We start from the raw sequence: 26,582 nt of genomic DNA on the forward strand, positions 1-26,582 counted from the left end.
CTGCAACCCGGCCACAGGACATGGATATACATAATCATAATTATGTCGGAATTCCTGTATTGCACAGTATTTTTTTAGTCATTCATGAATGTATCATAATAGCATAAAGCTGGTAACATTTACAAAAAGAAAATGTCAATTTGTCCCTTACAAGGCATAAAAAAAATACATTTGAAAAAAATGGTAACTACAAATCTACAATGATACAGTATCAGTACTAACATAATGAAATGCAAGGCACCTCAGCACTTTCTTTTCTTTTTGACATTACACATTATTATATTGAAAACATCACAGAAAAACAGTATTGCATAAGTGAAAGTGACATTCATTCAGTAATAAACTATAATACTGTATATAGTCGTCAAAATATAGTATTTGTATTATATTTTACACAATTGTGATCACTTTAAATAATAAGACCGCCAAGATTGCATTGTTTTCTGGCGTAATTGATGCAATGCTTGTGGTGAATAATCCAGTTTTGACAGTATTATTAAGTTGATGGGTGTGCAGCCAGGCAGTGGCAAAGAAGTGTAATGCTGCGCAGCTGTCACTGGCAAGTTGAGGCACAGTGCAGCGCCTCTCCACTACGAACCAATGAAGCCTCTTGCTGCTTCTCCCTCCACGTTGCTCCTGCAAGGAAAGCAGACACCGGCTCCGAGAAGAACACTCCTCCCTCCCTCCCGTCCTCCCCTCGGTGCCCCAGAGCCGGAGCTTTCTCCTTCCCTGCAGCATGATGTGTTTGTGATCTGCAGCCTTTACTCGGCTCCCCTGATGAGACTCCTGGCTGAGCCCGTCCGTGTCATGACCCAGTGCGCGGTGTCGCTTCCTTCAAGCGGTCGCTACTGACGTCAGTGGACTCCTTTTGCCGAGCTTCAGTTTGCTTCCATGAAATATGCGATGGTCGCAGGAATGCACGGTTCCTCTTCATCTTCTGGTACACTTTGTTTTCTCCCTGGCAGCCGGCCATGAAGAGCTGGACCCCCCTCTCTTTGCAGGACAAGGTCAGTGTGCACCTCATTCATTTCCTTGCACACCTCAACACGATGCAGGACTTCAAAAGATGAATACGCCCAGTGAGTAACAGGGGCGTACTTCTGAGACATAAGACGTTTATTAGAGAGGAGGCCTTTATTTGTACAATGCATGTCTGTAGTAATCTATAATATACTATTTTGAAATGATAATTACACTAATGTGTATATACTACATAGATGATAATAAACATATTGCATTTAATGATGACGATTATCCTGTCCTCAAATTATGGCCCTGGGGCATCATTTACTCAACTGCAGAGCGAAAGTGGCTAATTACCACAACCGTGATGGTATTTGCTTTGTTTATAAATGTATGACTGACAAAACTCACCTCTTTTGGCCACCTTCGTCATTTCTGGATACATCAATTTGCCACGAATTAAGACTATGAGCAGCTTTCCAATACACTCTCCTGGTCAGATGCTGGGATTTTTACATTTTCCACCTTCCTGGAATGCATCATTATTGTGTGTGCATCATTAATGTGTCTCTGACGTATTGTTACCGCAATCTCCCTTGGGGTTGTTATGATACAGCCCTTGCAGCTCTGCCAAGCAACAAGTTATCATGCAAGTTGTGTGTGTGTGTGTGTGTGCGTGCGTGTATGTGTGTGACATGACAATTATGTTGATTACGTTGCTGCATCTCCTAGTTTGTATTTTTATTGAAGTTGTGAAGTTGAATGATACATCAAGACAAATGCAGTCTTACTGTTAGAAGAGAAGTACCCATTTATCTGTAAAAAGTACATCAGATACTAGGAGAAAGTACTGCCTAAATCGTGTACAGTCACCCACTGCACTCAATATACTCCATGTTATCTACCGTATGGTCCCAGTTCAACTGTACTGTTCTACAGGTCATGTTCCTCAGCCAGGAGCCATCACCCACCCAGTGAGAACCAACGCTGATGGAGACTTCCTCTCCCACTCTCTGTCTCACCATTTCAAGGATGGGCGAGTCAGGCGTGACCTGCAACCCCTCGCTTCTGAGGGCCAGCTTTATTACAAGCTCAACTACACGGGTCGAACTTTAACGTTCAATTTGACCGCAAACAATCAGCTAGTTTCGAACGACTATGTCCTGGAGAGGCGTAGCGGCGGCGCCAACAGGACCGAGAGCGGTCGTCATACCTCTGCTGGGACTTCCTGCCACCTGCTTGGCACTGTGGAGACCTCAGGGGTGAGAGGAATTGCTGCCATCAGCACATGTAATGGACTGGTAAGCAACCATGTTATTTTGCCTCAAAAGTGGTAGCGGTTACAAATTTTCATAATGCAAACACTCAAAATGATGCACTGTATGGTGGGATGCTGACATCTTCATCTGACAGGATGCTGACATCTTCATCTGACAGTGTCCTGTCTGTTTTGGTTTGCCCTTCAAAGACTTTACACTAAAACCTGAAACTGGTTGCAGAGTGCACGTCTTGCAGACTTGCGGACGGCTCCTGCCCCGAGACCCTGTCCTGTGTTCTTGGTCTCTCTCGCTTTTTGTCAGTCGCATCGCCATCAATTAAACAGCTTCTACCGTTACTATACAAGTTCTCAGTACAGTGGACCCTCGCAAGTCAATTAGTTATACAGTCAAGCATCTCAAAATTACCGGAATAAAATTGCAATGTAAACCTAGACAAAGCAGCTTGGCATGAGCTGATCTTGCCTTCCAGTCTGTCAACTTAATATCTGAACTACAGTAATGTTATCAAAAGGAAAACTTAAAGGGATAGTTCGGATGTTTTGACATGAAGTTGGATGACATCCCCATCAGCAGTGTAGTGTATCAACAGTGACTTACCCCCCATTTTATTTCCTGAGCGGAGTTCTGGTCGGATTTCGGTGAGGAGGATCACAGTTCCGGTTAGTTTCTGAAAAGAGTTTGGCTCCTCCATCCATCTTCTATGCCGCTTATCCTCACTAGGGTCAGGGGTATGCTGGAGCCTATCCCAGCTGACTTTCAAGAGAGAGATCAAGATCAAGAGAGATCAAGAGAGTTTTATTGTCATGTGCATAGTAAAACAGCAGTTATACAGGCGGGGTACACCCTGGACTGGTGTCCAGCCAATGGCAAGGCACATATAGACAAACAACCATTCACACTCACATTCATACCTATGGACAATTTAGAGTCTCCAATTAACCTAACATGCATGTTTTTGGAATGTGGGAGGAATCTGGAGTACCCGGAGAAAACCCACACACGCACGGTGAGAACGTGCAAACTCCACACAGAGATGCCCAACGAAGATTCGAACCCTCCTGACTGTGTGGCGAACATGCTAACCACTAGGCCACCGTGCGGCCCTATATATACATATACTGTACCTGTATATATACATATACTGTATATATATGGGAATACAAATGTAAAGGTGACTTTATGGGTGTTATTTCATGAAAAGATGGCTCTAATAATGTTTAAAAAAAACATATGTAGAAAACGTATTTTCTTATTTAGTAACTTATTTAGTAAACAGGTTTTCTATGCCATAACTATGAAAATATTCCATTTATATATCACTTTTATATATACAGTACAACATATCGAACCAATTCACCGCAATCATCAAGGGATTACAATAGCTGTTTTGCCAATGGAAATGCGTCAGTAGCAAGTACGTATTTTCAATGGGAAAGGGGAATTAAAAACACAACCAGTGGCTTTGGTGACACTGTACTTTCTCACTTTGAAATTATGAGGCTTCACTTTTTGGTCCTGTTTGGGTGTGTTTGATTGTGTCACAGCAACAAGTGCCTTCTGTCATGTTAGTGAGGGTTTCACCGCCTCTTGCTCATTTGTTACAGCCGACTCCCAAGTCAAGTTGATGGCAGCCTGTCCCACTGCAGCAGCAGAATTTACAGCTGACCCACTTTATGGGTGTCACTCAAAACCCATATCTTCAAGTGTCAGATGTGTTTTTCCTCTTTCAGGGAATCCATTCTGATAGATTACCCAAAATTGCAGTCCAGTAGAAGGTGTACTGTTGTTAAAAGCCCGAGAGAGTCCACTTTATAGGCAGATGTAGGGTGGAAACCTTTCCAGCTGCAGCACTCAGGAAAGAGTCAAAGGCAAATGTGCTCCAACAAATGATGAGGAATAGACTTCTAATAAATCCATTGCAACTTCTGGGGGGAAAATTGGTAAAATTCCATGGGAAGATTCTCACTTCCCATAAAAGCGTTTGCACACTGAATCTTGGCCATTCCTTGAGGCACGTCGCTTAACAAGAACAAACAAGTTCAGACCTATTATACCATTTTTTCTTCACTTCAATTAAAGACCCGCCTCCTGACACGTAGACAAATGGTTTTGACCTGTAAGGAAACGTCTAATGATCACATCACAACTTTCTTAGTAAGAGAAAGTTGAAAGCTAATCATTGTAGCATAATGAGCGACTAGCTGTGGCCCACTAATAACTGCAACAAGGTCACACACTGGCAACAGCAGGGATTTCATTCCTGTAGTTGCACAAGAAAACCAACCCACAGAAGCAGGAAATGGCCGTAAAGCAGTTCCACATGGTCGCCGTATTTACAACACAGTCTTATGGTTTGTGGTTCTTTCACCTCACACAAAAACACACGACCTCCAGGTACAAGGGATTCAGAAGGTGTTGAGAAAGGCTGGCCTCATACTTTCGAGCAGCGCTATTTAGTCAGTTTCTTTGAGGGCCACATTTTCACAAAGATAACGACCGGGCCTTGGATTTCTTCCTTCACTATTATTCTGGTTTTGTGTATTTTGTAATGCCAATGCCAGGCTCTGTCACATCCCAAAACATTAGTTCACCAAGTAATACATTTAAACAGAAGCAAAATGAAGAAAGCATCGTTTGAATTTGAACAATTCCGGTTCAGATTCTGATTTATTTTGATTCCGGTTCCTAACGATTCTCAATTCCGATGCTTTTTAGAGTCAGGGTCGTAAACGTTGGCATGGTTTAAATGAGGGTGCTAACCAGAGCTCTTATGGGATGAAATGTCTGAACTTCTCCATGAATTGTTTCATGATATGAACTTTTTAAAATCAACTTTACTATGAATTTCTTACAGGGCTATTTTTAGCCAGTATATAAATATCAAAGCATTCAACTTGAATATAAATGTTCTGAAGTTTTTCTCCATACACTTTCACAAAAGATGTTTTCCTTTTAAAAAGTAGTAAACTTTGTTTGCTGCAAAAATCCGAACTATCCCTTGCAGTAACATTAGCCACGACATTAGAGCAGGACACTACCCTGCACACAGGGATATCTGCAGGCTGCAATAGTACGAGCCACAGTTGATCGGTTTTTGTGATTGCCATTGATCGGCATTTGCTAATCACGTGCTTTTCCATGGAAATCATCCAATGCTGATCGGTGGCAGATCGATCATAGCATCCATCCATCCATCCATCCATTTTCTATACTGCTTCATCCTCATTAGGGTTGCGGGGGCATGCTGGAGCCTATCATAGCATCCCTAGTTATTATTAATTATCAGAGTCAACCTTTCAGCTTTTTCTTACATTCTTACATTCTTTTGCTACAACGTGCCGTGGGCCAATTAAAAACAAACCGAGGGCCACGATGGCCCCCAGGCCTCACTTTTGACACCTTTTGCGTTAGCGCATTTTGGACCAAATGGATAGTCAGGAGCGCAGGTAGTGTAAATAAAAGAGTGCACAAGCCCAGACGTCTATTAGCTTTACAGAGCATATGAATCATGCAGAGCCATGAATGTTTGGATGGGCCTCCCTGTTGCATTCCATCTGCACTGCACCACCTGCTTTGCCCTAGGAACTTCAACATATATATATATATCTATATATACATGCAGATATATTGTGTTGTGTCTTGGGAGGGAATGAGTGCAGCTTTATCGTCCTAACTTGACAATGTGCTCACACAGGGAGTGTGAGAATTGTGAAGTCAGCTGTGTGTTGTGTTGCACACAGCCTCTGGGAACTGTCCCCCCCCACATGACAGGGGAAGTATCAGCTTGCATGCTTTGTGGATGAGCCCATCAGAGCTTGTAGCCAAAGGACAATCTCTTAGTCAGCAGTCAAGGTTTTACCCATATTTAATGTCTCATCCGGTTTTGGGGCGGATGCAAGAAAAAAGTCCCAGTACAGTAGAGCCACTAAAGCGGAACACAATATGTTCTCTGTTGCTGGTTGACTTGCAATTGGTTAAAAACAATTTTCCCCGTCGGAGGAAATTATAATGGCGATAATCTCTCTAAATCCTTTTATCATCTTTGTTGGCCTATTGTTGTTGAGCCGTATTGTGCTGAGCAGCCTGGACAGAAATGCACATAAGAACACCGTCTGCAAGGCTAATTTGCATAAGGCACCAAGGCAACTCCTCTAGGCGGCATTAGAGAGAACATTCAGGGAGGGCTGGTCTCCCATCACTCAAATAAAATCAAATTGTAGTGGTTAATTGTTTATATATGGCCAATCAAGAAAATGTAGTCAAATGTCCATCCCTAGTGTGGTTCTCATCGTACTTGTCTTCTTTGCCATCACTGGTATTCTTTTGTATTTGCATCACACATACAAAAAAAGCAAACGAGTAACTGTAATTATCCTTTCATCCATCCATTTTCTATGCCGCTTATCCTCATTAGGGTCGCGGGGGCATGCTGGAGCCTATCCCAGCTGACTTCGGGCGACAGGCGGGGTAGTTAAATAGTACTTAAATAGTAGTCAAATATTTAATCATTGCTAAATCATGCTAAGTCGAGCAGAATAGAATACAATATACAATACTTTACTCTCCTTTTTGCAGAGCAATAAAAAAGGCAACCACTCTGAAAGCAGCATATTATAAAAACAACAACAGTCTACTGTAGTAGCCTATCTAAGTGGTTAATACCTTTTTTCAAATTAAAAGACCACTGAAAATGAACAGGAAAACTACCCGGCAGTATTCATCTTTGCAAAGTTCAATGCAGCAGGTGGATTAACAATGTCCCAAGGGGCTGCTTTTCCTAGTATGAACTGTCTGAACTCACCCCCCCGAAAGGAAAAACGATATCCTGTGCACAATGTTGAATGAATATGTTTTGTGGATTTTTTCCCCCCTCCATGCTTATGAAACTGGCCAGGATGACCTAGAAATCCGAAGTGTGCATAACTGCAGAACAGCAGGACGGACCCTTGGAAGCACAACTCGTCAACCCCATGGCCTCATTCCTCACAGCTGCTTTTGGCTCCTGACACTCTGGACTCTGGACCAGCCAATCAGAACCAAGGATTAGCCACCTTGTTCTGCTACAGAAGGGCAAAATATTAGACACAGCGTATTTTTACACCACTACAATCATTCCTGACAGTGCCAATCACATTACGATGCTTGGAATGACAGACGTTTGCATTGTCTCACTGACCTTTCCCATCTTTCTTAAAGAGAGGGAGGAGTTCACCTCTGAGCGGTCTAGGCTTGTTTGGACTTTTCATCACACACACATATGCACTCAGAATCAAGTTAATGAAGATGACCTTCAACCTGGGTCAGAGGTGGCACATTCATAACACCAAGTTGTCTCGTCGACCCCAAAGAAAACTCGCCAAACATCTTTTGTGTGTCCAAATACTTGTCTGTGGTTGTGCTTGAGGGCGTGTGTCTATGTACTTTTGTGCGCTTCACCAGTAAGAACTTGTAGGGAATACTTGGCAAGAAGTCTCTTTATTGCTGCTGTGGCTGCAGACAGGATGTGCCTGCAGGGGGGAAAGGAGAAAGGGAGAAATGGAAGGATGTTAATAGCTCATCAGATGAAGAATGATGATTCTAACTTGGTAGAAATGACCTTTTCTGAAGGTGGTTCCAGTCAATGTCAAAGTTCATAAGGAGCACCACAATCTTGGGTGATTGCTTGTTGCAAATGCATCATATCAATTGTAGACATACTCGATAATCTACATGTTCTCCAACAGAGAGGCTTCTTCTCCCTGCCTGAAGGACACTTTTTTATCGAGCCACTCCCCAAATCACCAAGGGATCCTGCTGGGTCTCCGGAGCCCCACATCATCTTCCCAAGAGTTACCACGGCAACGCAAAGGGAGAAACGCAGTCCAGAGGGCAGACGGGCACCCAGCCAGCAATGCGGAGTTCAAGGTGTGTGTGTTTGATTTAATTAATTCCAATTCCGAATTATATTAACTGGAAGTACCGTAATTTCTGGTGTTTAAGACCGCCAAAGAAAGAGCCACCATTTCTTCACTGACTCGCGAGCGGCACAGCATTTAGATGATTAGTAGTAGTTCTGAAGTAAAGGAGATGTCACGAGACTAGAACATAGCCATATATTAGCCGCACCGCTGTGTGAGCCGCAGGGTTCAAAGTTTAAGAAAAAAGTAACGGCTTATGCTTTGGAAATGACAGTAAATATTTCTTTTTCTTTGATTAGACAGTGTGTATGTTACAAAGGAGTATTAGGGCCACACTGAAACGAAAAAAAGTATATATTACAGCATGTAAGTTGGAAACTTATGACTTATGAATAAAGTTGTATATTTTTGTGGAAAAAGTTGTACTTTTTGAGAAAAAAGCTTTGTATTTATTAAATATTGTATATTGTATGTTTAAGGACGGTTGTCTATTTTTAGGGGGAAAAAAGTTGCGCATTTTCAAGAGAAAAGTGGTATACTGTATTTTAGAAAGTATTTTGTTTACCAGAAAAAAGTTGTATTTTTCTAAATAGAAAAAGTTATATATTTTTTTGAATTTTTTTTAACAAGTTGCTTATTTTAGAAAAAAAAATGGTATATTTTTTAGCAAAAATGTGTACTTTTCTAAATTAATAATAATATAATAATAATTAATACTCAAAGTTTTTAAAAAATTCGGAAAAATGTTATATTCTATTTTTGAGAAGAAAAGTTTTGAAATAAAGTGGTGTATTTTTGAGACCAAAGTTGCGTATATAAAAAAAATTTTTTGGTATATTTTCAAGAAAAAAATGTCATAATTATCCATCTATTTTCTATGCCACTTATCCTCACCAGCCAATGGCAGGGCACATATAGACAAACAACCATTCACACTCACATTCATACCTATGGACAATTTAGAGTCTCCAATTAACCTAACATGCATGTTTTTGGAATGTGGGAGGAAACCGGAGTACCTGGAGAAAACCCACGCACGCACGGGGAGAACATGCAAACTCCACACAGAGATGCTCAATGGAGATTCAAACCCAGAAGGTCATAATTATACATATGAATAAAGTCTAAAATTGTAATTAATTTTCGGAGAAAAAATGTATTATATTATTGTAATGAATTATTAACTCATAATTCTGCACTGAAAGGATTGTAAATGCGTTTGTTAGTTACTGTAGATAGCAGGGTACATCTTATTTTATCGAAGATGACTTAAAGACAAACATTAGGATTCTGGTAGGTATGACATACTGTGACTGCACCTGTATCCAGATCCTCACCAGTTAACATGTTCTTCCTTGGCGGACTCCTTTCCTACCTTTTGTTTTGTAAATGACTTCAACGTTAACCGAATTCAATGTTTTTTCCATCCATCTATACTTCAGAGGCTGGCTCTGTGCAAGTGGAGAGAGAGCGGGAGGAGTGGGAGAGCGAACACGGTCCTAAGCAGTCCCGCTCCCAGCGCTCAGTCAGCAGGGAGCGCTGGGTGGAAACCATGGTGGTGGCGGATTCCAAACTCATTGAATATCACGGCAGCGACAATGTGGAGTCCTACATCTTCACTATTATGAACATGGTGAGCCTTGACTTCTGTCACATTCATATTCCACGTACGTGAGATGGTATTCACTCAATGAAATGTATGTTGGAAAGGTGGCGGGCATTTTCCATGACGCCAGCATTGGGAACGCCATCCATGTCATCTTGGTTCGACTGATTCTACTACAAGGAGAAGAGGTAAAGGAACATCTGCAGTCATGGAAAAAATGATTAGACCACCCTTGTTTCTTCATTTTAATGCCTGGTACGACTAAAGGTACATTTGTTTGGACAAATATAATGATGATAACAAATATAGCTCATAAGAGTTGAAATTAAGAGCTGATATCTAGCATCTTCCATGGTTTTCTTGATAACCAAAATCACCGAAGTTCTTACATGAATAGCTATAGCATTGTACTGGCAAAACAATTAACTCATATGAGCTATTTTTGTTGTCATTGTTATATTTGTCCAAAAAATGTACCTTTAGTTGTATCAGGCATTAAAGAACAAGAAACAAGGGTGGTCTAATAATATTTTCCGTGACTGTATGTACTTTTTATTACCGGTACAGTTATTTTTTTGCATCAAGATATAACTTCAAGCATCTTGGATCAAATTGAATTCAAAACCAGTTGAGATTGAAGTGAGATGAAACACATTATATTTGACCTTTGACCTCAACTGTTGAATGGAAGTTAATTAATGGCATTAATGGCGTTTTTCAACCTGCTGGCTGGTCCAGAAAGGACTGAAGATTGTCCACCACGCAGACACAACTTTGTCCAGCTTCTGTGCCTGGCAGAAGAACTTAAACCCTCAGAGTGACACGCATCCTGCCCATCATGACGTGGCTGTGCTGGTCACCAGGCAAGTAACACACACACAAACACACTTTGAAAATTGTATATGCAGTATCTCTGTCCTACTTTGCACTGAAAGTGATCAACACACAGCCAGTATTGTCCAAGTAGCTGGCAACAAGTAGCAAGATAATAGTGTCTTGCCGACAGTCAACCATGGTGGTGGTAGCGTCATAGTTTGGGGCTGCCGGAACTGGGGAGCTGCAGAGAGGAAACATGAATTCCAACATGTACTGTGACATTGTGAAGCAGCACGTGATCTCCTCGTTGGGAAACTGGGCCACACAGCAGTTTTCCAACGTGATAACAAGCCAAAACACACCTCCAAGATGACAAGTGTCTTGCTGAGGAAGCTGAATGTGAAGGTGACGGAGTGGCCAAGTATGTCTCCAGACGTGAACCCAATTGAACACCTGCATCATAAAGCGGAAGGATAACGTCCATCAGCTCCACAAGTGATGTCATTTAGACAATAATGTCTGTGTGTTGACTTATTTACCGGCCTACGGCTGTTACTATACCACATACAGTAATCCAGTACTGCTTCATCCACCAGGAAGGACATCTGTGCTGGAATGAACCAACCCTGCGAGACCTTGGGCCTGTCTCATCTTTCTGGAATGTGCCAACCGCACCGCAGCTGCAACATCAACGAGGATTCAGGCTTACCAGTCGCCTTCACCATAGCCCACGAGATGGGTCACAGGTCAGTGTCAAAATGGTGTGTTAGCTGTGTGTCCCAATTTAGGGGCTGCATCTTCAGGAGGCGGAAACTTTCTTTTCCCAAGATTCTTTGTGCAGAACTCCAATCTTGCAGCATACACTACAGTGTGAGAGAATGAAAACAATACTCGGAAAAGAGCAGTTCTTCTTATTGTTGAATGCGCTTGACCGCAGCTTTGGAATTCATCACGATGGCCAGGGGAACGACTGTGAGCTGGGAGGGAGGCACCCCTTCATCATGTCCAGACAGCTGATGTATGACAGCTCGCCTCTCACTTGGTCGTCCTGCTCCAAGGACTACATCACACGCTTCCTCGAGTGAGTCCACATTCAAGCGTTGCTGGTTCTTTGATTGTCCTACTTCGAGGCTTTTAATTTGAAAGGATATCTGAATCAGGATGTTTGCGTAGCTGACATAGTCCTTGTAGACTGTTATTCACAATCATCTATTTCCATAGGTCCAAATGATTATAGTAAAATGTTAATCAATGTTGATATCTTTATCATGCTACAGCAAGGCTTTGCCATTCATAATTGGTTACAACTCAATGAATATGACATGTATGCTTATATTGAACATCAATTCGAGTTTTAAATATACTAATATAGACACTGATTCTTGTTGAAAAGCATGCATTGAGGAAAAGTAAGCACAATAATCAATGTTCAGCAGGTGCGGCTCACTATTAGGTCATAGGTGTCACGTTTCAGGAAGCACTCGCTCCTGTCCTGCGCTCTTATTTTGGCGGGTCGCACTTTCTCCGAGGAGGAAGTGGCAGCCGCATCAAGCCTGGTGGCGGCGCAGCTGCGGTTCATTACAATTAGTGGAACTTAAAAGACCATCGTCGTCAGACGTACGGCGCTGGTTTATTACCATTCCGGTTGTAGTCATTGTTACCTGTGTACCTTGTTTCCAAGTTTGTGCTGTCACTTGGGATATTTACTCACCTAGACTTTTTGTGTACTAGTTATCGCAGAGCCTTTTCCTCTGTCGCCTTTTGTTTAACCTTTTTTCACCATTAAAGTACCTTTATTTTTGCTAGCCGCCGCCTTGTCTCTGCATACCGGGGGTCAACCTTGCGACGGCTCGGCCCCACGTGAGAATAGGTTGCAGCAGCTTGTTAAGGATTTATGAAGTATTTCTTAAGTAAGTTATAAACCATTAATGAACTATTCATAAGGGCAAACCGATTGTAAAGTGGTACACTACGTTTAATTGATATCTACCAGTTGTAGCAGTTAGATTTGTACCAGTTGTTTCTAGTTAATTTCAGAATGGTCAATTCATTAAATATTATCATAACATAGGGTGACACGGTGAACGATACGGTTGGAACCTGATTTTCCAAAGCATATTTTGTGACGTTTTCTGCTCTCTTTACGGTGATCTCACTGTATGAGAGCGACAGAATGCAGTAACTGAAGTTAGCTTATAAAGTTTGAAAGCGATGTCTTTCTGCCCTAAAAATGAATAGACCAGCTGAAAATGTCCCTCGCCCACCATCTTATTGTCTTTCTGTGTCTCTCAGTCGTGGATGGGGTTTCTGTCTGGATGATCGTCCTTCTAAAAGGGACTTGACCACCCCCCTGGCACGTCTCGGTGTTCGCTACACCACGCACCACCAGTGTCAGCTCCAATACGGACAGAACGCCACCTTCTGCCCCGAAGTGGATGTACGTAATGGTCATCAAGGTAAGGTGCAAGCATGAAAATTGTCTAAAAGCTGGTGATTTGTGTCATTATGTAGAACGTTTGCCAGATTCTTTGGTGCTCTGTGAATGGCTCTTGTCGCTCCAAACTGGACGCGCCTATTGATGGCACTCGCTGTGGACCAGAGAAGGTACAGTAGGTGCCAAATTCTTCTCCGTGTATGTATATGTTACAGGATGCTTCTGGCTTGTATTGTGGCGTTTACAAGTGTTCTTTTCTTTTGCCTCAGTGGTGTATCTCTGGAGAGTGTGTTATTGTGGGCAAACTGCCTGAGACGGTGAATGGAGGCTGGGGACAATGGACTACTTGGTCTCATTGCTCAAGGACTTGTGGCACTGGAGTTCAGTCAGCTGAGAGAGAATGTAACAACCCCAAGTAAGAGCTCATTTTACTCCTTCCAGCACTCCTTTTGTACTACTGGCGTCTACAAAATACTCTGGCTGTCCTCCACAGGCCGGAGTTCGGGGGGAAGTACTGCACGGGCGAGAGGAAGCGTTATCGGACCTGTAACACAAAACCCTGCCAGAAGAATAATCCCACCTTTAGAGAGATGCTGTGTAGTGAGTTTGACACTGTGCCCTACCACAACGAGCTCTACAAGTGGATTCCTGTGGCTAACCCCTGTAAGTGCTGCCACATATCCCTAGTTCTTTTATGAACCTCTGTATATACTTCCAGTAGGGGGCAGCATTTACAGCAGAATACCCTCACTTGGCATCACAGTTTTTCAAGTCCATTTTCTAGTGTAACTTTACTTCCACTTTGATCAAAAATACAAATCCCCCCACCATGTTACTGCAGTAAACCCCTGTGAGCTCCACTGCCGGCCTGTCGGTGAGTATTTTTCGGAGAAGATGCTCGACACCGTGACAGACGGGACTCCGTGCTTCATGAACAACAACTCTAGAAACATCTGTGTCAACGGAGTGTGCAAGGTAGTGTGGCTGGGTAAGAGACTCAGAGAGAGTGGGGGTATAGATATGAAACAGATAACATCATTACTACTTAAGTCAGGGGTGGCCAAGCTTAAAAAAATAAAGTTAATAATAAGTTAATAAAAAAATCAAAGGATGCAGGGCCCACATGGATATTTTGTTTTTTTTTATTTTGTAAAAAGGCAAAAAAGTGTGTGTGTGTGTATGTACATATACGTATATATACATACCCTTTCCAAAAAATTAGAATGTCATGGAAAAGTTATTTAATTTCCATAATTCCATTCAAAAAGTTAAACTTTCATAGATTATAGATTCAGGGCCCACAATTTAAACGATTTCAAGTATTTATTTGTTTATTTTTACATAATTTGGGCTTCCAGCTCATTAAACCCACGAAAACAGGAATTCAAAAAATTAGAATACTGTGAAGAAATTAGCCCAAATTTTGCAGGGCATGAATGTTTTAAACTGAGTGTCACACACTAATCATCGTGTCATTAAATTGCTTCAATTTGGTTCAATTGTCTGAGTTGGGTTCAATATGGGGAAGACTGCAGACATGACAACTGGCCAGAAGACCATCATTGATACCCTCCATAGGATGGGTAAGCCACAAAAGTTCATAGCTAAGGAGGCTGGTTGTTCACAGAGTGCTGTGTCCAAGCATATCAATGGAAAGTCTAGAGGAAGGGCAAAATGTGGCAGGAGAAGATGCACCAGCAAAAGAGATGACCGTGAGCTTCAGCGGATTATCAAACAGGGAAGATTCAAGAATCTGGCAGAGATCCAGAAAGAGTGGAATGAGGCGGGAGTCACAGCTTCAAAAACCACCACATTCAGACGCATCCGGGAGGTGGGCTACAACTGTCGGTTCCTCGGGTCAAGCCACTTCTGAACCTGAGCCAACGTAGGAAGCGTCTCCACTGGGCCAAGGAGAAGGACTGGACTGTTGGCCAGTGGTCCAAGGTCCTCTTTTCTGATGAAAGTAAAGTGTGCCTTTCATTTGGGAATCAAGGTCCAAGGGTTTGGAGGAAGACGGGTGAGGAACAGAACCCAAGCTGCCTGATGTCCAGTGTGAAATATCCACAGTTCGTCATGATTTGGGGTGCAATGTCCGGTGCAGGTGTTGGTAAACTCTGCTTTCTTAAATCCAAGGTCACTGCAACAGTCTACCAGAATGTTTTAGAGGACTTCATGATTCCTTCTGCTGAGGATCTGTATGGAGATGCAGATTTCATCTTCCAGCAGGACCTGGCCCCTGCCTATACCGCCAGAAGCACCAAAACCTGGTTTGATGCCCATGCCATCACAGTGCTTGACTGGCCAGCCAACTCACCGGACCTAAACCCCATTGAGAATCTATGGGGTATTCTCAAGAGGAAAATGAGGGGCACCAGACCCAACAACAAAAGAAGAGCTGACAGCAAGCATCAAGGAAATCTGGGCTTCCATAACTCCCAGGCAATGCCACAGGCTGATTGCTTCAATGCCACGTCGCATCGAGGCAGTGATTAAGGCAAAGGGATTCCCAACCAAGTATTGAAGATTGACATATCGTTTTGAAAGTACCATATTTTGATTGATTTGATGTGATCCTAATTTCTTTCTTTTTTTCCTGCAAAAACTGAGAAGTAAATGGTGATTTCTTCACAGTATTCTAATTTTTTGAATTCCTGTTTTCGTGGGTTTAATGAGCTGGAAGCCCAAATTACGTAAAAATAAACAAACACTTGAAATCGTTTAAATTGTGGGCCCTTAATCTATAATGTATGAAAGTTTAACTTTTTGAATGGAATCATGGAAATTAAACAACTTTTCCATGACATTCAAATTTTAGGGTCTATGTATGTACTGTGTGTGTGTGTGTGTGTGTGTGTGTGTGTGTGTGTGTGTGTGTATATATATATATATATATATACACAGTATATGTATGTATACGTATATATATATATGTGTGTGTGTGTATGTATATGTATATGTGTGTATATATATGTATGTGTACACAGTCTTTAAAGCCAACGCTTTGTGTTTTTATGAATTGTTTCTTTTTACTCTATTTTTCCATTTTTGCTGTTTTTTTTGGTTTTATTTTCTCTCTAAAATGTGCCACAGGCCAAAAAAAAAAAAAAATCAACCGCAAATGGGCCGCGGGCCGCACTTTGGACACTACTGACTTAAATATTCTCTAAGTGTGAGTCTATGGTAATGTGTTTACGTGCTTTGTGTGTTTTTGTCTTAAGGAGGTGGGGTGTGACTATGGCATTGACTCCAATGCAGTGGAGGATCGTTGTGGAGTGTGTTTGGGTGATGGTAAAAGCTGTGAGACGGTCTATAGGTCATTTGATGAAGGAGAAGGCTTTGGTGAGTTCAATGCAAATTATATTTGAGCTCTAGTAAAACCTCCAAAATTCCAGCTCACAGCATGCTCACTCACCCATGACATGCAATCTAATCTCTTGCAAATAATGACACCGGAAACCTTGTACAAAAAAAAATAATCAGAATCATTCCAGAAAAGACTGGAAATAATGTACTAAGTCAGAGATATTGGACAAATACAGCAGAATGGAAGTGATGGGACAAGCAAACGAGCGAAGGCCAGCGTGGGCCGCGGGAGAAGCTTCGTGTTTTATTGCAACAGGTGCCCTGTTGTGCTCAGCAGCCTGGATTGAGACGTGTGTACCACTTTTCCACTTTGCTTTCTTTGTTGTTGCCATCACCAGGACCCATGTGGTGGGAAAAAAAACCATACAAAATACACCCATTACATGCTCACCGAGCTGGAGTCACACATTAAAGTCGATTGGGGCGTTTATGTTCGGTACCACCGGTGAATGGCAAAAATCAGCGATTAATTCATACGACCATGAAAATGTCTATTTTTGACACACAGCTCGATCCCAACCCTCTACACCGTCATGCTAGCTTGACCTTGACGTTCTACTTTGACGTGTATTATCTTGTATTTATAAATACTTACCGACTTAGGGTGAATGAGATGTGTTTTCTGCTGAAGAAAACCAAACATCCCCAAATTTTTGGGGCCGTGAATGCTAAATGCTGTCTTGTGAGATACCGATTGCTCTGACCTTTTTGTGACTTTAGACTTTCACAACATTTTGATTCATTTGAGAACAATATGACCTCAGAGGTAATTTCATAATATTCATCATTCCTTTATATAACACAAGTCGAGTAAAGGGAAAAAAAAACATTCATGCTGTTCTTCTCATTGGGGAAAAAAAAGATCTATCCCTTCTGATAAAACTGCTGTTATGCTCGTTAACCTCTTTGGGACGCCTGCTTTTGTTGACAAGCTTTCACCAACCTCAAATGATTCTGATTGGCCCAGTCATTGTGACACTAAGTGACTGCTCCTATCTGTTTAGACGGTGCAGCTGTTCGTCTTGCTGTACATGGCTGCTGGAGTCTTGTGTGTTTGTGTGTGTCTTCAGGCTCACTTGTGTAAAGAAAGTTTAACAAGTGTCACTCATCCGCAGAATCAACACAGAGCAAAGGCGGCGTAAAAGATAAAAAGCCCCTAAAACGATAAAGATGTCCTTCTTACCCAGGTTGTCTCCCTCTATTGCTCGGCACGGCATCCTTCCCAGATAAGCAGCCCAGATGTGTAACACTTCAAAAGGCCTAGACATAAGTGCAAGCCCCCTGCCTACCCCCCTCCTCCACTGCACAAACACAGAAAGACACACACACCTTCCCACAAACATCATTAAACTCCACAGACCCACTCACAGTTGCTTGCTCCCCCCGTCCCATCCACACACAATAAAAAGCAGAGACAGGGCAGTGCCCCCCACGCCGAACACACACATGCCAACCAGCCCCGCAGACTGAGCAAACCCTCTAATAAAGATCAGAGAGAGGTTGTGGTAGTCTGGATGTGCGTGCACCAGCAGCCATGGTGGGCCATCCATTACCTTACCGTGACTCCCCCCCGCTTTCTGATTCTCACAGGGTATGTGGACGTGGGGGTGATACCTGAGGGGGCCCGGGACATCCTGGTAAAGGAAACTGAGGAGGCAGGTAACTTCCTGGCTCTGAGGAGAGAGGACTCCGAGGAGTACTTTCTCAATGGCAACTACATCATCCAGTGGAATGGGGAGTATCAAGCTGGTGGGACCACATTCTACTATGAACGTAGTGGGAACATGGAGAACCTCACTGCACCTGGACCCACCAGAGAGCCAGTCGTGCTCCAGGTACGCTCACCTTAGGAGCTTGCTTGAAGGGTGTCTCGCTGTATACAAATGTTTGTCTGCATTCATTTATAGTGTTAAATAATAATAATAGGCTAAGCCGTGATTCTTTGCATAATCATCCATGCTGTTGCCCAGTTGTTGTTTCAGGAGAAGAACCCTGGCCTCAAGTATGAGTACACTGTCAAAAAGACCAAAGAGACAGGAAATGAGGTTGTCAAACCCATGTACAGGTGGAGACATGGCGCATGGACAGACTGCAGCACCACTTGTGGACTAGGTGTGTTTGACAATTAAGAAGTTCTACCATTGGATAGTTTTATCCTGTGTTTGTGTGCAACAGGTGATGAATTCTGGAAAAATTTTAAATCTAGTTAAGAATCCAGGATCCAGATCTTGTGTAGATCCTCAAAAGTCAAGAGAAATTTCATAGAATTGTTATTGTATGTACAAGAAAATGTGTAGAAATGATGTCATGGCATTACCAGAATGATCATCGCACTCAATGATGGCAGATTGTTCTCTAGGGGGCATATCTGTATTGTATTTGTGTATTGACGCAAATATAAGTCAATATTTTTTTGAAAAAAAGTCTGAAATAGACATCTTATATCTGGGGCCCTGGAGATTTAGACATGCAACCAGATGACTTATCCCGAAGAGAATCAGTGTTTCTTCCTGTCACTCATACCTACTGTAAAAAAAGTTTCTCAATGGTGATCAATAATCATCCAACAACTGTCCAGCATGATATATTTTTCTTATTGCATTTTTATTAACCAGCGTTATAATCCTCAGTTGATTTAGTTCTTGTGCAGAACCATGAAAATGCAATTATTTGATATACATTTCAGGGTAATACTTCTTTCTGATCCCACATACAACTTTATCCAGGTCTGTTATTTTTTCTGGATCTACAGCACATGTCATTTTAGATCCAGGCATGTATCTCAGACACTCTCTGGACCACTGCTATGCCTTAGTGGAGCTATGCGCTCCATTTGTGCTCTTGTTTGGTCTCCTCCTGCTTTACTGAGATGGGAGCAGGAGGATTGTTATTGTACTTTCAGAGACTTTTGTGTTATCAGACCTTAGATCTCTTGTCTGTCTGTTTTAGGTGAGCAGCACCAGCCTGCACGTTGCTTCGAGATGGATTTGGGCGTTGTAGACGAATCTCTGTGTGATCCAGAGAGCCGTCCAGAAGATAGACACCGGAAGTGCAAGACTACAGATTGTCCTGCTAGGTTCAAGTCCTCCTGATTAGTGTTTTATCTTTCATCAATCTTTTGGCTGTTTTGTCTCACTTTTCCCTTCATTTTCAGGTGGTGGGTGGGTGGCTGGCAGCAGTGCACGGCCACCTGTGGATCGGACGGCTTGCGGAAGCGTACGGTTCTTTGTGTTCGTACAGTCTCGGGTGAGGAAAGGGTGCTCCATCCTGTGGCGTGCAAGCACCTCCTTAAACCAAAACCTGTAGTGCCGTGCAACAGAGACGTACCTTGTGGACAGGATTGGGACGTTGGAATCTGGGAAGAAGTAAACCCTCCTCACAATCATGTAGCATCATTTTCTTATCATCTTATAATCTGTCTTTTGTTCTTCCCAGTGTCCAGTGACATGTGGAGGAGGTGTCCGCTCCCGCACTGTGACGTGCACACTGCTACCCAAAAAGCAGTGCGACCTTGCGACCAAACCACGCACCCGATCACTGTGCGCGCTGCAGAGTTGCCCAAACTCAAGTCTTCGCCGACGTCCTGGTCCTCCTCCTAAATATCGCCGCATTTACCCGCCTAAGAGGCACCCCACTAAGCCTACTCCCACTCTCACAAGTATTGTTATTGCCACCACCTCTAAAATCCCATCACCTGATCATTATGACTTTAATGATGTTGAGGAAAATCTGAAGAAAGCAACAAGTATGGAAAAGACAGAAACAGAGGAGAGAGATGTTGAGGAGGGAAGCACACCAAACATGGTCATGAACACTCCTGGTTATGACTATATCACAGATGATAGGACACGAGAGGAGGAGGGAATTATCGACCTGGACGTCGGTACGACTTGGTTCAAATGTCCTCCTGAACCAACCACACCAGTATCGCATATAATCATCACACCCACTTTACAAACAAGTGGTCGTCGCATGCACTCAACCACACAAGTCACCACATCCTCCCTCTTCACCCCACACACTACTGCCGAGATCACCCATCACAGCACCCCACGCGTCCCTCCATACAGCCCCCGGATGCACAAGGTTCCACTAACTACTCCCATGCTGAAGTTGCGTTCGGTTCCACCCAAAACTGGTCTCCACACAACACAAGCTCCCTCCTCCAGTACTTCATCGTTGTCCCAGACCACAATAAAGTTTATAAAAGTGAAGAAGCCCGCAGTGACTACCAAGAAAAGCAACTCTGCCAAAAAAAACCCAACCCGGTCCAAAGGCAACCGCTCCAAGAGCCAAAATCAGCAAGCTCCAAAACCCAAGAACGGCCCCACCCGGGACCAGGGAGAGCCAGTCAGTATGGATGTGTTCTGGATTGTAGGAAACTGGAGTGAGGTGGGTGTCGAAATTTGGGACCATCATATATTGTACCAAGAAAGTGCCATGCCAGTAATTTCCCAAGCCTTTAACAACAATTGTTCTTATGTTCTCATGCTGACCACGTTCCATTAATATTCTTAGGATTTATTATCATGGTAAACTGAAGTCTGCATATCATATGTGTTGGGTTACCGGATGTAGTTGCTCAACGGTGCACAGCTGGATGCTAAGCAAGATTTAGGATCCTACCAACAACCTCAGTTTATGATGATATTAAATCAGAAAACCTCCAAATAGTATTCATGGGGTATGGCTGGCATGAAAGCATAACAAATTTGAAGGTTAGGTATTAAAGGTCTGGAAAACCATTAAATGTTTAAATACTGGCATAGTGTGTTATTGGTATGGCTTCAAATTAATCATCATTTAATCAGTATTGTCCTATCCTGTGTTTAGCTGTTATATTGTGTATTTATCCTTGCACACTCAAAATACTAGTTTAACTGAAGACTGTAAATTAGATGTGACTATGAATGGTTGTCTGTTTCCACTGCATGGTACCTACTTCTCCAGTGGCAAAACAAGGTACTACTACCTACTCTTTCTGGCCCTCCAGTGTTCCACACATGCTAACATTAAGCGAGCCTTACATCCCGACGTACGTGCTCCCACGTGCTGGCTATGTACAAAAATGGGGAAAATCGCAAGAGACATGCACGTGGATTTTCAAACCCGCAGACAGCACATAAAGCCTGCAGGAAGAAAATTGGGATGCAAATTAATTTCTGCGTGCACACAGGAAAACCTTGCACCCAGCCAGCTCGCAAGGGCAAGGCAGAGGAGGAGGGTGTGACCCTTGCGTGTGTCGCAAGTTTAAAAGTACATTGTGTACATTGTCCGGCCACGGCAGCGGCTCCTCCCGCGGCGGGCGAGTCTTCCAGCTGTACACTCTGGTTCTCCTGACCTCCGTGGACGCACAGCGGCTGCTCACATAGCATATCCGACATTAATGCACTTTACCCGGTCACGCCGGCCGGCTTCTCCCGGCCAACACCCTGGTTCCCCTGACCTCCGTGGACGCACGGCGGCTGCTCACATAGCTTATCCGGCCACGGTGGGTGGCTCTTCCCGCTGTACACTCTGGTCCTCCCGGTCACGATAGCCATAGGTGCCATAGGAAGCCAGTACGCCCATTTTGCAGTCAAAGTGACCGGGCTGCACGAGCCTCATACGATGCCCACACATGTATGTCCCCAGTGAGTGAAACGTACGACAGCGTTACATGAAGCACACCTAGCACGCACGAGTCACACGCCACACTCACGGTCTAAAAGCTACCAACGGAGGGGGAGCGGCAAACACGTGGGTGTCATGAATCACTTCCTCCACAAGTACGACACACTTGCAACCCCTCTGACACCCGACTTCCTCTACGTGCTCGCCACCGGCAACAAATTTCCCCCAAATTGCGGAGCCTGTGCATGTTGTAACACATACGTCGGGACGTAAGGCCCGCGTTAGCTTACCCTGTTGCTTTGCTTAGCTGTGGATAATGCAGTATTATACTCCTCAGTCTTCACTTTGTTGCAGTGGGACATTTTTACGCATGCCTTCAGTCTCCTCTTGGATAAAATTTGTTTCTTTACCGTGGCCAATAGCCTCCCACACATTCCCATGGTCCCGAGGCAGGTAGAGTCAAGTTGTACCGGTACAGTGCAATGGAAAAGTGGCATAAGCCTGCTGGGATAGGCTCCAGCTTCCATATGCTCAGTACAAATGATAAAGAAAATAGATGGAAAGATGGATAAAAACCTGTTTTGACTATGTGTTCCACTCCAGTGTTCAACAACATGCGGGATTGGTGCAATATGGAGGACTGTTGCTTGCAGTTCAGAGAAGGACGAAGACTGCGCAATCACAAAGAAACCCGAACCTGCCCGCACCTGCCATCTACAGCCATGTGCCACCTGGCAAAGTGGCAGCTGGAGCAAGGTAACATCCTTCAGTCCCTAAAATACTTGAACTTACATCTAGCAATATATTAGGATCACAGTGTTGTCCACAGTGCCCAGATAATTGCATGGTTGTGGGAAAGCGGTACCGGGATGTCCAGTGTGTTGATTCTCAGAGTCAGCGTCCTCTTCGACCCTTCCACTGTCAAGCGGTGTCAAGTAAACCCGTCAGTGCTTTGACTTGCCCTTTTAAGGCCTGCGTGGACTGGAGCATGTCACCCTGGGGACCAGTATGTGTTGTTCAATGGAGCCTCTGTACACAACTACAAATCATTAATTACTCCTCTACTTCAGTGCTCTGGGAGTTGTGGTGAGGGTGTGAGGGAGCGGCTGGTGTACTGTCCAGTGCCTCATGGTTGTGGCGCCACACTGAGGCCAAATAGCACAGAGACATGCAGCCTGAAGCCCTGCACCCACTGGACGACAGATGAGTGGGAGCAGGTCTGTGACTGATAAATACAATATGGATTCTCCATCATAAAAAAGAGGCTGGAATAGTGTGTGTTATGACTCCACAGTGCTCTGTGAGCTGCGGAGGAGGTCAGCAGCAGCGTGACGTCATCTGCGTGAGTGCTGAGGATTCTGGTGTGATGCCAGACAGCCTGTGTGAGAAGATGTCCAAACCAGAAATACTCAGGAAGTGCAATACGCAGGAATGCCACACCGCCACAGGTGGGCTACACAGATCTTGCTGTCAGTTGGCCTTGAATAAGCTATGTTCCCTCTTTTGCAGGTCCAGTTTGCAGGAAGAACACAATGTCCTCTCGCTTCTGTGACAAGCTGAAGCTGCTGGGCCGCTGCTCTCTCAGATCGGTGCAAAGGCAGTGTTGCGTCACCTGTGGCTCATAGACGGGTACATCCTCTCACTGCACCTCCCAGCTACTCTTACTGTACAACGAGGAACACTAAACATTTGACTTGCAATGGAACCTCTAAAGTTGAGGAATCTGGTCGACCTCCAATTTGTTTAGAATTAGAATCTTTCTGAAATGATCTCTTCCAGAGGAGGTTATCATAAAACCTTTATTAACTGTGCAGGTAATGTTTTAAAGTGTAAAAATAAGGAAAATTATTCAGTGATCCTCATGACATTTTTCTTCTTTTTGTGGGAGCATTTGTTGTATATATTACACAAAAGCACACTTCTGGAGGAAATCCTGAATTGTTCAGGGGGCCACATTTCAGAAAACAAAGAACTAGAGTCCAGTCGTGTACCCTCAGGAGGCATTGTCCTGCCCATTAATATAGATTGTCTGTTTAACAGAGCAAGACTGATAATTAAAGATTGTCTATATATCAGGAACGTTGCTTATTAGTCGAGATGCACAACATTTTTTTTTTCTAAAACCGATACCGACAAAGATAACTTTCTGCTTTCTAAAAAGACCCATACCGATATGATAACCGATGAAATATTTATAGTAGGGCTGTCAAATGATTAAAATTTTAATGGAATTAATCACCATTAGCAACTATATCTGAAATATTTCCATTTTTACTGCATTTCATTAAAAGGACAGGATTATATATATTTAATGTATTAGCAGCTCCAAATGAACTGAATATGTCAATTCAGCTAAGAGATACCACACAAGTCTACAAATCAATTTGTCTAACACTAGTCTCTTTAAGAGTAGCAGAACATTTTAATCACACTTTACACCGCGTTATCCTGAGCAATGAGGATTTACGTTCAAAGACATCATGTAATTTAAATGTGCATGTTTTCAGTGTATTTTCCAGGAAGTGTCGTTCCCAGGATGAACGGGCTGGAGACGTGTGTGAGTTGGGGATTCATACAGTATTTGGGGTTGATGTGTTCAGGTCAGAATGAAGTTAGAAAAGAGTGTCAGACTTTGAGTGACTGTGTGGGGAAGCTCCACTGTGATCCCGTCTGCCGTCATAACAGAGGCGTGCTTGCTTTGGTGCGCATGCGTTAATTACACACACACACACACACACAAAAGGCTTTCAAACCACTATTGTAGCGATGCTGGCCTTTCAGGTGGCTAATTGGTTAAAGACGTCCCACGCGATTGACGCCATGATTGTTTACTTTTTTTTTTTTTCATTCAGCTTTATTAATGCCTAACAATTTACAATAACAGTGTCAAACCATGGGCATTAACAAACAGTTGGATAACAACAACATACATAAGTCATATAGAGATTAAGGAAATACAATAACAGAAAAGTGATAAATAAATAAATAAATTTAGGAAAAAAAAGAAGAAGAAAAAAAAGATAATAGTAATTAAAGTGAGATACACCAGGGGACTTGAGCAATGAAAATTAAATTGAATGAAGGATATTGAAGTGGGAGCACAGATTTATAGTCTTGATAGCTTTCTTATTAACAGAGGATATTGATTGGAGGTACAGCTTCAGTTCTTTCATGAAGACATAAAAGAGGGGTTTCACTTTGGCAAATTTACATTTGTGGATGTAGAATTTTGCAAGAATTAAAATGAGATTAATTAAAAAATATTCTTTGTCAACATCATTCTTGACAAAGCCAAAAAGAAGGTGATTGTTTACCAGTGAGCGCAGGGGAAGTGTGCAGCGCGTCATAGAAAAGGAGCGCTTGATTTGCTCACCTCAGCCCAGCAACACACACCACAGTACGGGTAATCTCCCCTCATTGGATAGTTTTTTTTTTTTTTTTTTACGTGATCGGTTATCTGAGCTATTTTTAATGTTATCGGATTTATCGGTATGACGTCATAATTCCTCATATCGGCCTGATAGAATTATCGGTGTAATAATTATTGTGAACCCCTACTTATTAGGAAGCAAAACAGTACGAAAAGACACATTTTTGTAAACAAAAATGCAGAGGAGTGATTGTCCTGCTCAGATATATAGATGGTCTATTTAACAGACGAGCCAACAGTCGAAGATTGTCAAGCATTGGCTGTGCTGCTGATTTAAGGACTTCTGCAAAAAAGATGCCATTTTTTCTGGATTTAAACATTTTTCTTGTAAGTGTAAACATAATAAATGTGTGGGTCGGTCTGATCTACCAGAGTTGGGCCTGAGGTCGCCAGTTTCAGTTGGCTTTGGATGCTCGCTGAGCTGCAGTCTTGTGTGACAAAGTGGATTCCGGCGGTTTTTCGACTCTGGATTATTTGACTTCGGAATCAGATTTTTTTTAGAGGTTCTACTGTATTTCATTGAGAACACGGAATGATGTTAGCGCAAACATTTTGGCTGATTCATCAACAGGGTGCAACCTATACACTGCAATGGGTGCAATTGTAACCAGTTTTAAAATGCCATAACAATTACATAAGCACATGTTTCAGTCAGAGCCAGCTTTGCCTCAAAGGTGCTTTTTGTCTTACTAGAAGTGGTGCAAAATGTGTATTTCAAACTGGCAAAAGCAGAATGTAAATAATCATATAATATCTCTCTTTTTATACTGTTAATAGCATTTAGTTTGGTAGCCTCTGTCATCATTGTGCTTTTAAATGTTGCGCTGGCACTGTGTGTTTACATCAGTCTGGGTGAAAGTTTCAACTACTTATATTAAGTGAACTGCAGAGCTCTGTAGTTGAACCTGTGGTGCTTCTCAGGCCTGGAAGTGACCAAAGACAAAAAAAAAAGAGGCGTTGCAGGTCATCCCTCTCAGGTCCTTCAAAAACGGATGGCTACTGTGTTTGTATGGTCTTGTACATACGTTCTGCATCAATAAATGTGTGAAGATGTTTATGCTTGTCCTTCATTGCATAATATGCTTGAGCGTTGATTCCAACAAGGACATCTCAGAGTGCCCGATGCTGATGCAGGATGTGTAACATCAGCCTCAGCAGCACCGAGCTCCGGTTCAGGGAT

General features: G+C 42.9%; 1 protein-coding gene across 2 annotated transcripts; it reads left to right on the plus strand.

The window, feature by feature from the left end:
• The first annotated feature begins 661 nt into the window (after window positions 1-661).
• adamts12 (ADAM metallopeptidase with thrombospondin type 1 motif, 12) lies at window positions 662-26,472 on the plus strand. 2 transcript variants are annotated; one of them, XM_054774671.1, is made up of 24 exons: window positions 662-1,007; window positions 1,903-2,264; window positions 7,967-8,147; window positions 9,583-9,773; window positions 9,851-9,934; window positions 10,485-10,613; window positions 11,163-11,308; window positions 11,500-11,643; window positions 12,855-12,999; window positions 13,074-13,166; window positions 13,266-13,411; window positions 13,490-13,659; window positions 13,838-13,971; window positions 16,215-16,335; window positions 17,950-18,194; window positions 18,330-18,471; window positions 19,309-19,435; window positions 19,514-19,724; window positions 19,795-20,751; window positions 22,576-22,728; window positions 22,802-22,978; window positions 23,043-23,189; window positions 23,267-23,420; window positions 23,482-26,472. In XM_054774671.1, exons 1-24 carry the CDS (start codon window positions 899-901, stop codon window positions 23,595-23,597), a joined length of 4,584 nt encoding a protein of 1,527 aa, XP_054630646.1. In that variant the 5' UTR covers window positions 662-898; the 3' UTR covers window positions 23,598-26,472. The 2 variants fall into 2 exon arrangements, with proteins under 2 accessions (XP_054630646.1, XP_054630647.1); XM_054774672.1 differs by lacking the exon at window positions 22,802-22,978.
• Window positions 26,473-26,582: the final 110 nt, after the last annotated feature.

Source organism: Dunckerocampus dactyliophorus, chromosome 4, assembly GCF_027744805.1.
Source record: "Dunckerocampus dactyliophorus isolate RoL2022-P2 chromosome 4, RoL_Ddac_1.1, whole genome shotgun sequence".
Lineage (NCBI taxonomy): Eukaryota > Metazoa > Chordata > Actinopteri > Syngnathiformes > Syngnathidae > Dunckerocampus > Dunckerocampus dactyliophorus.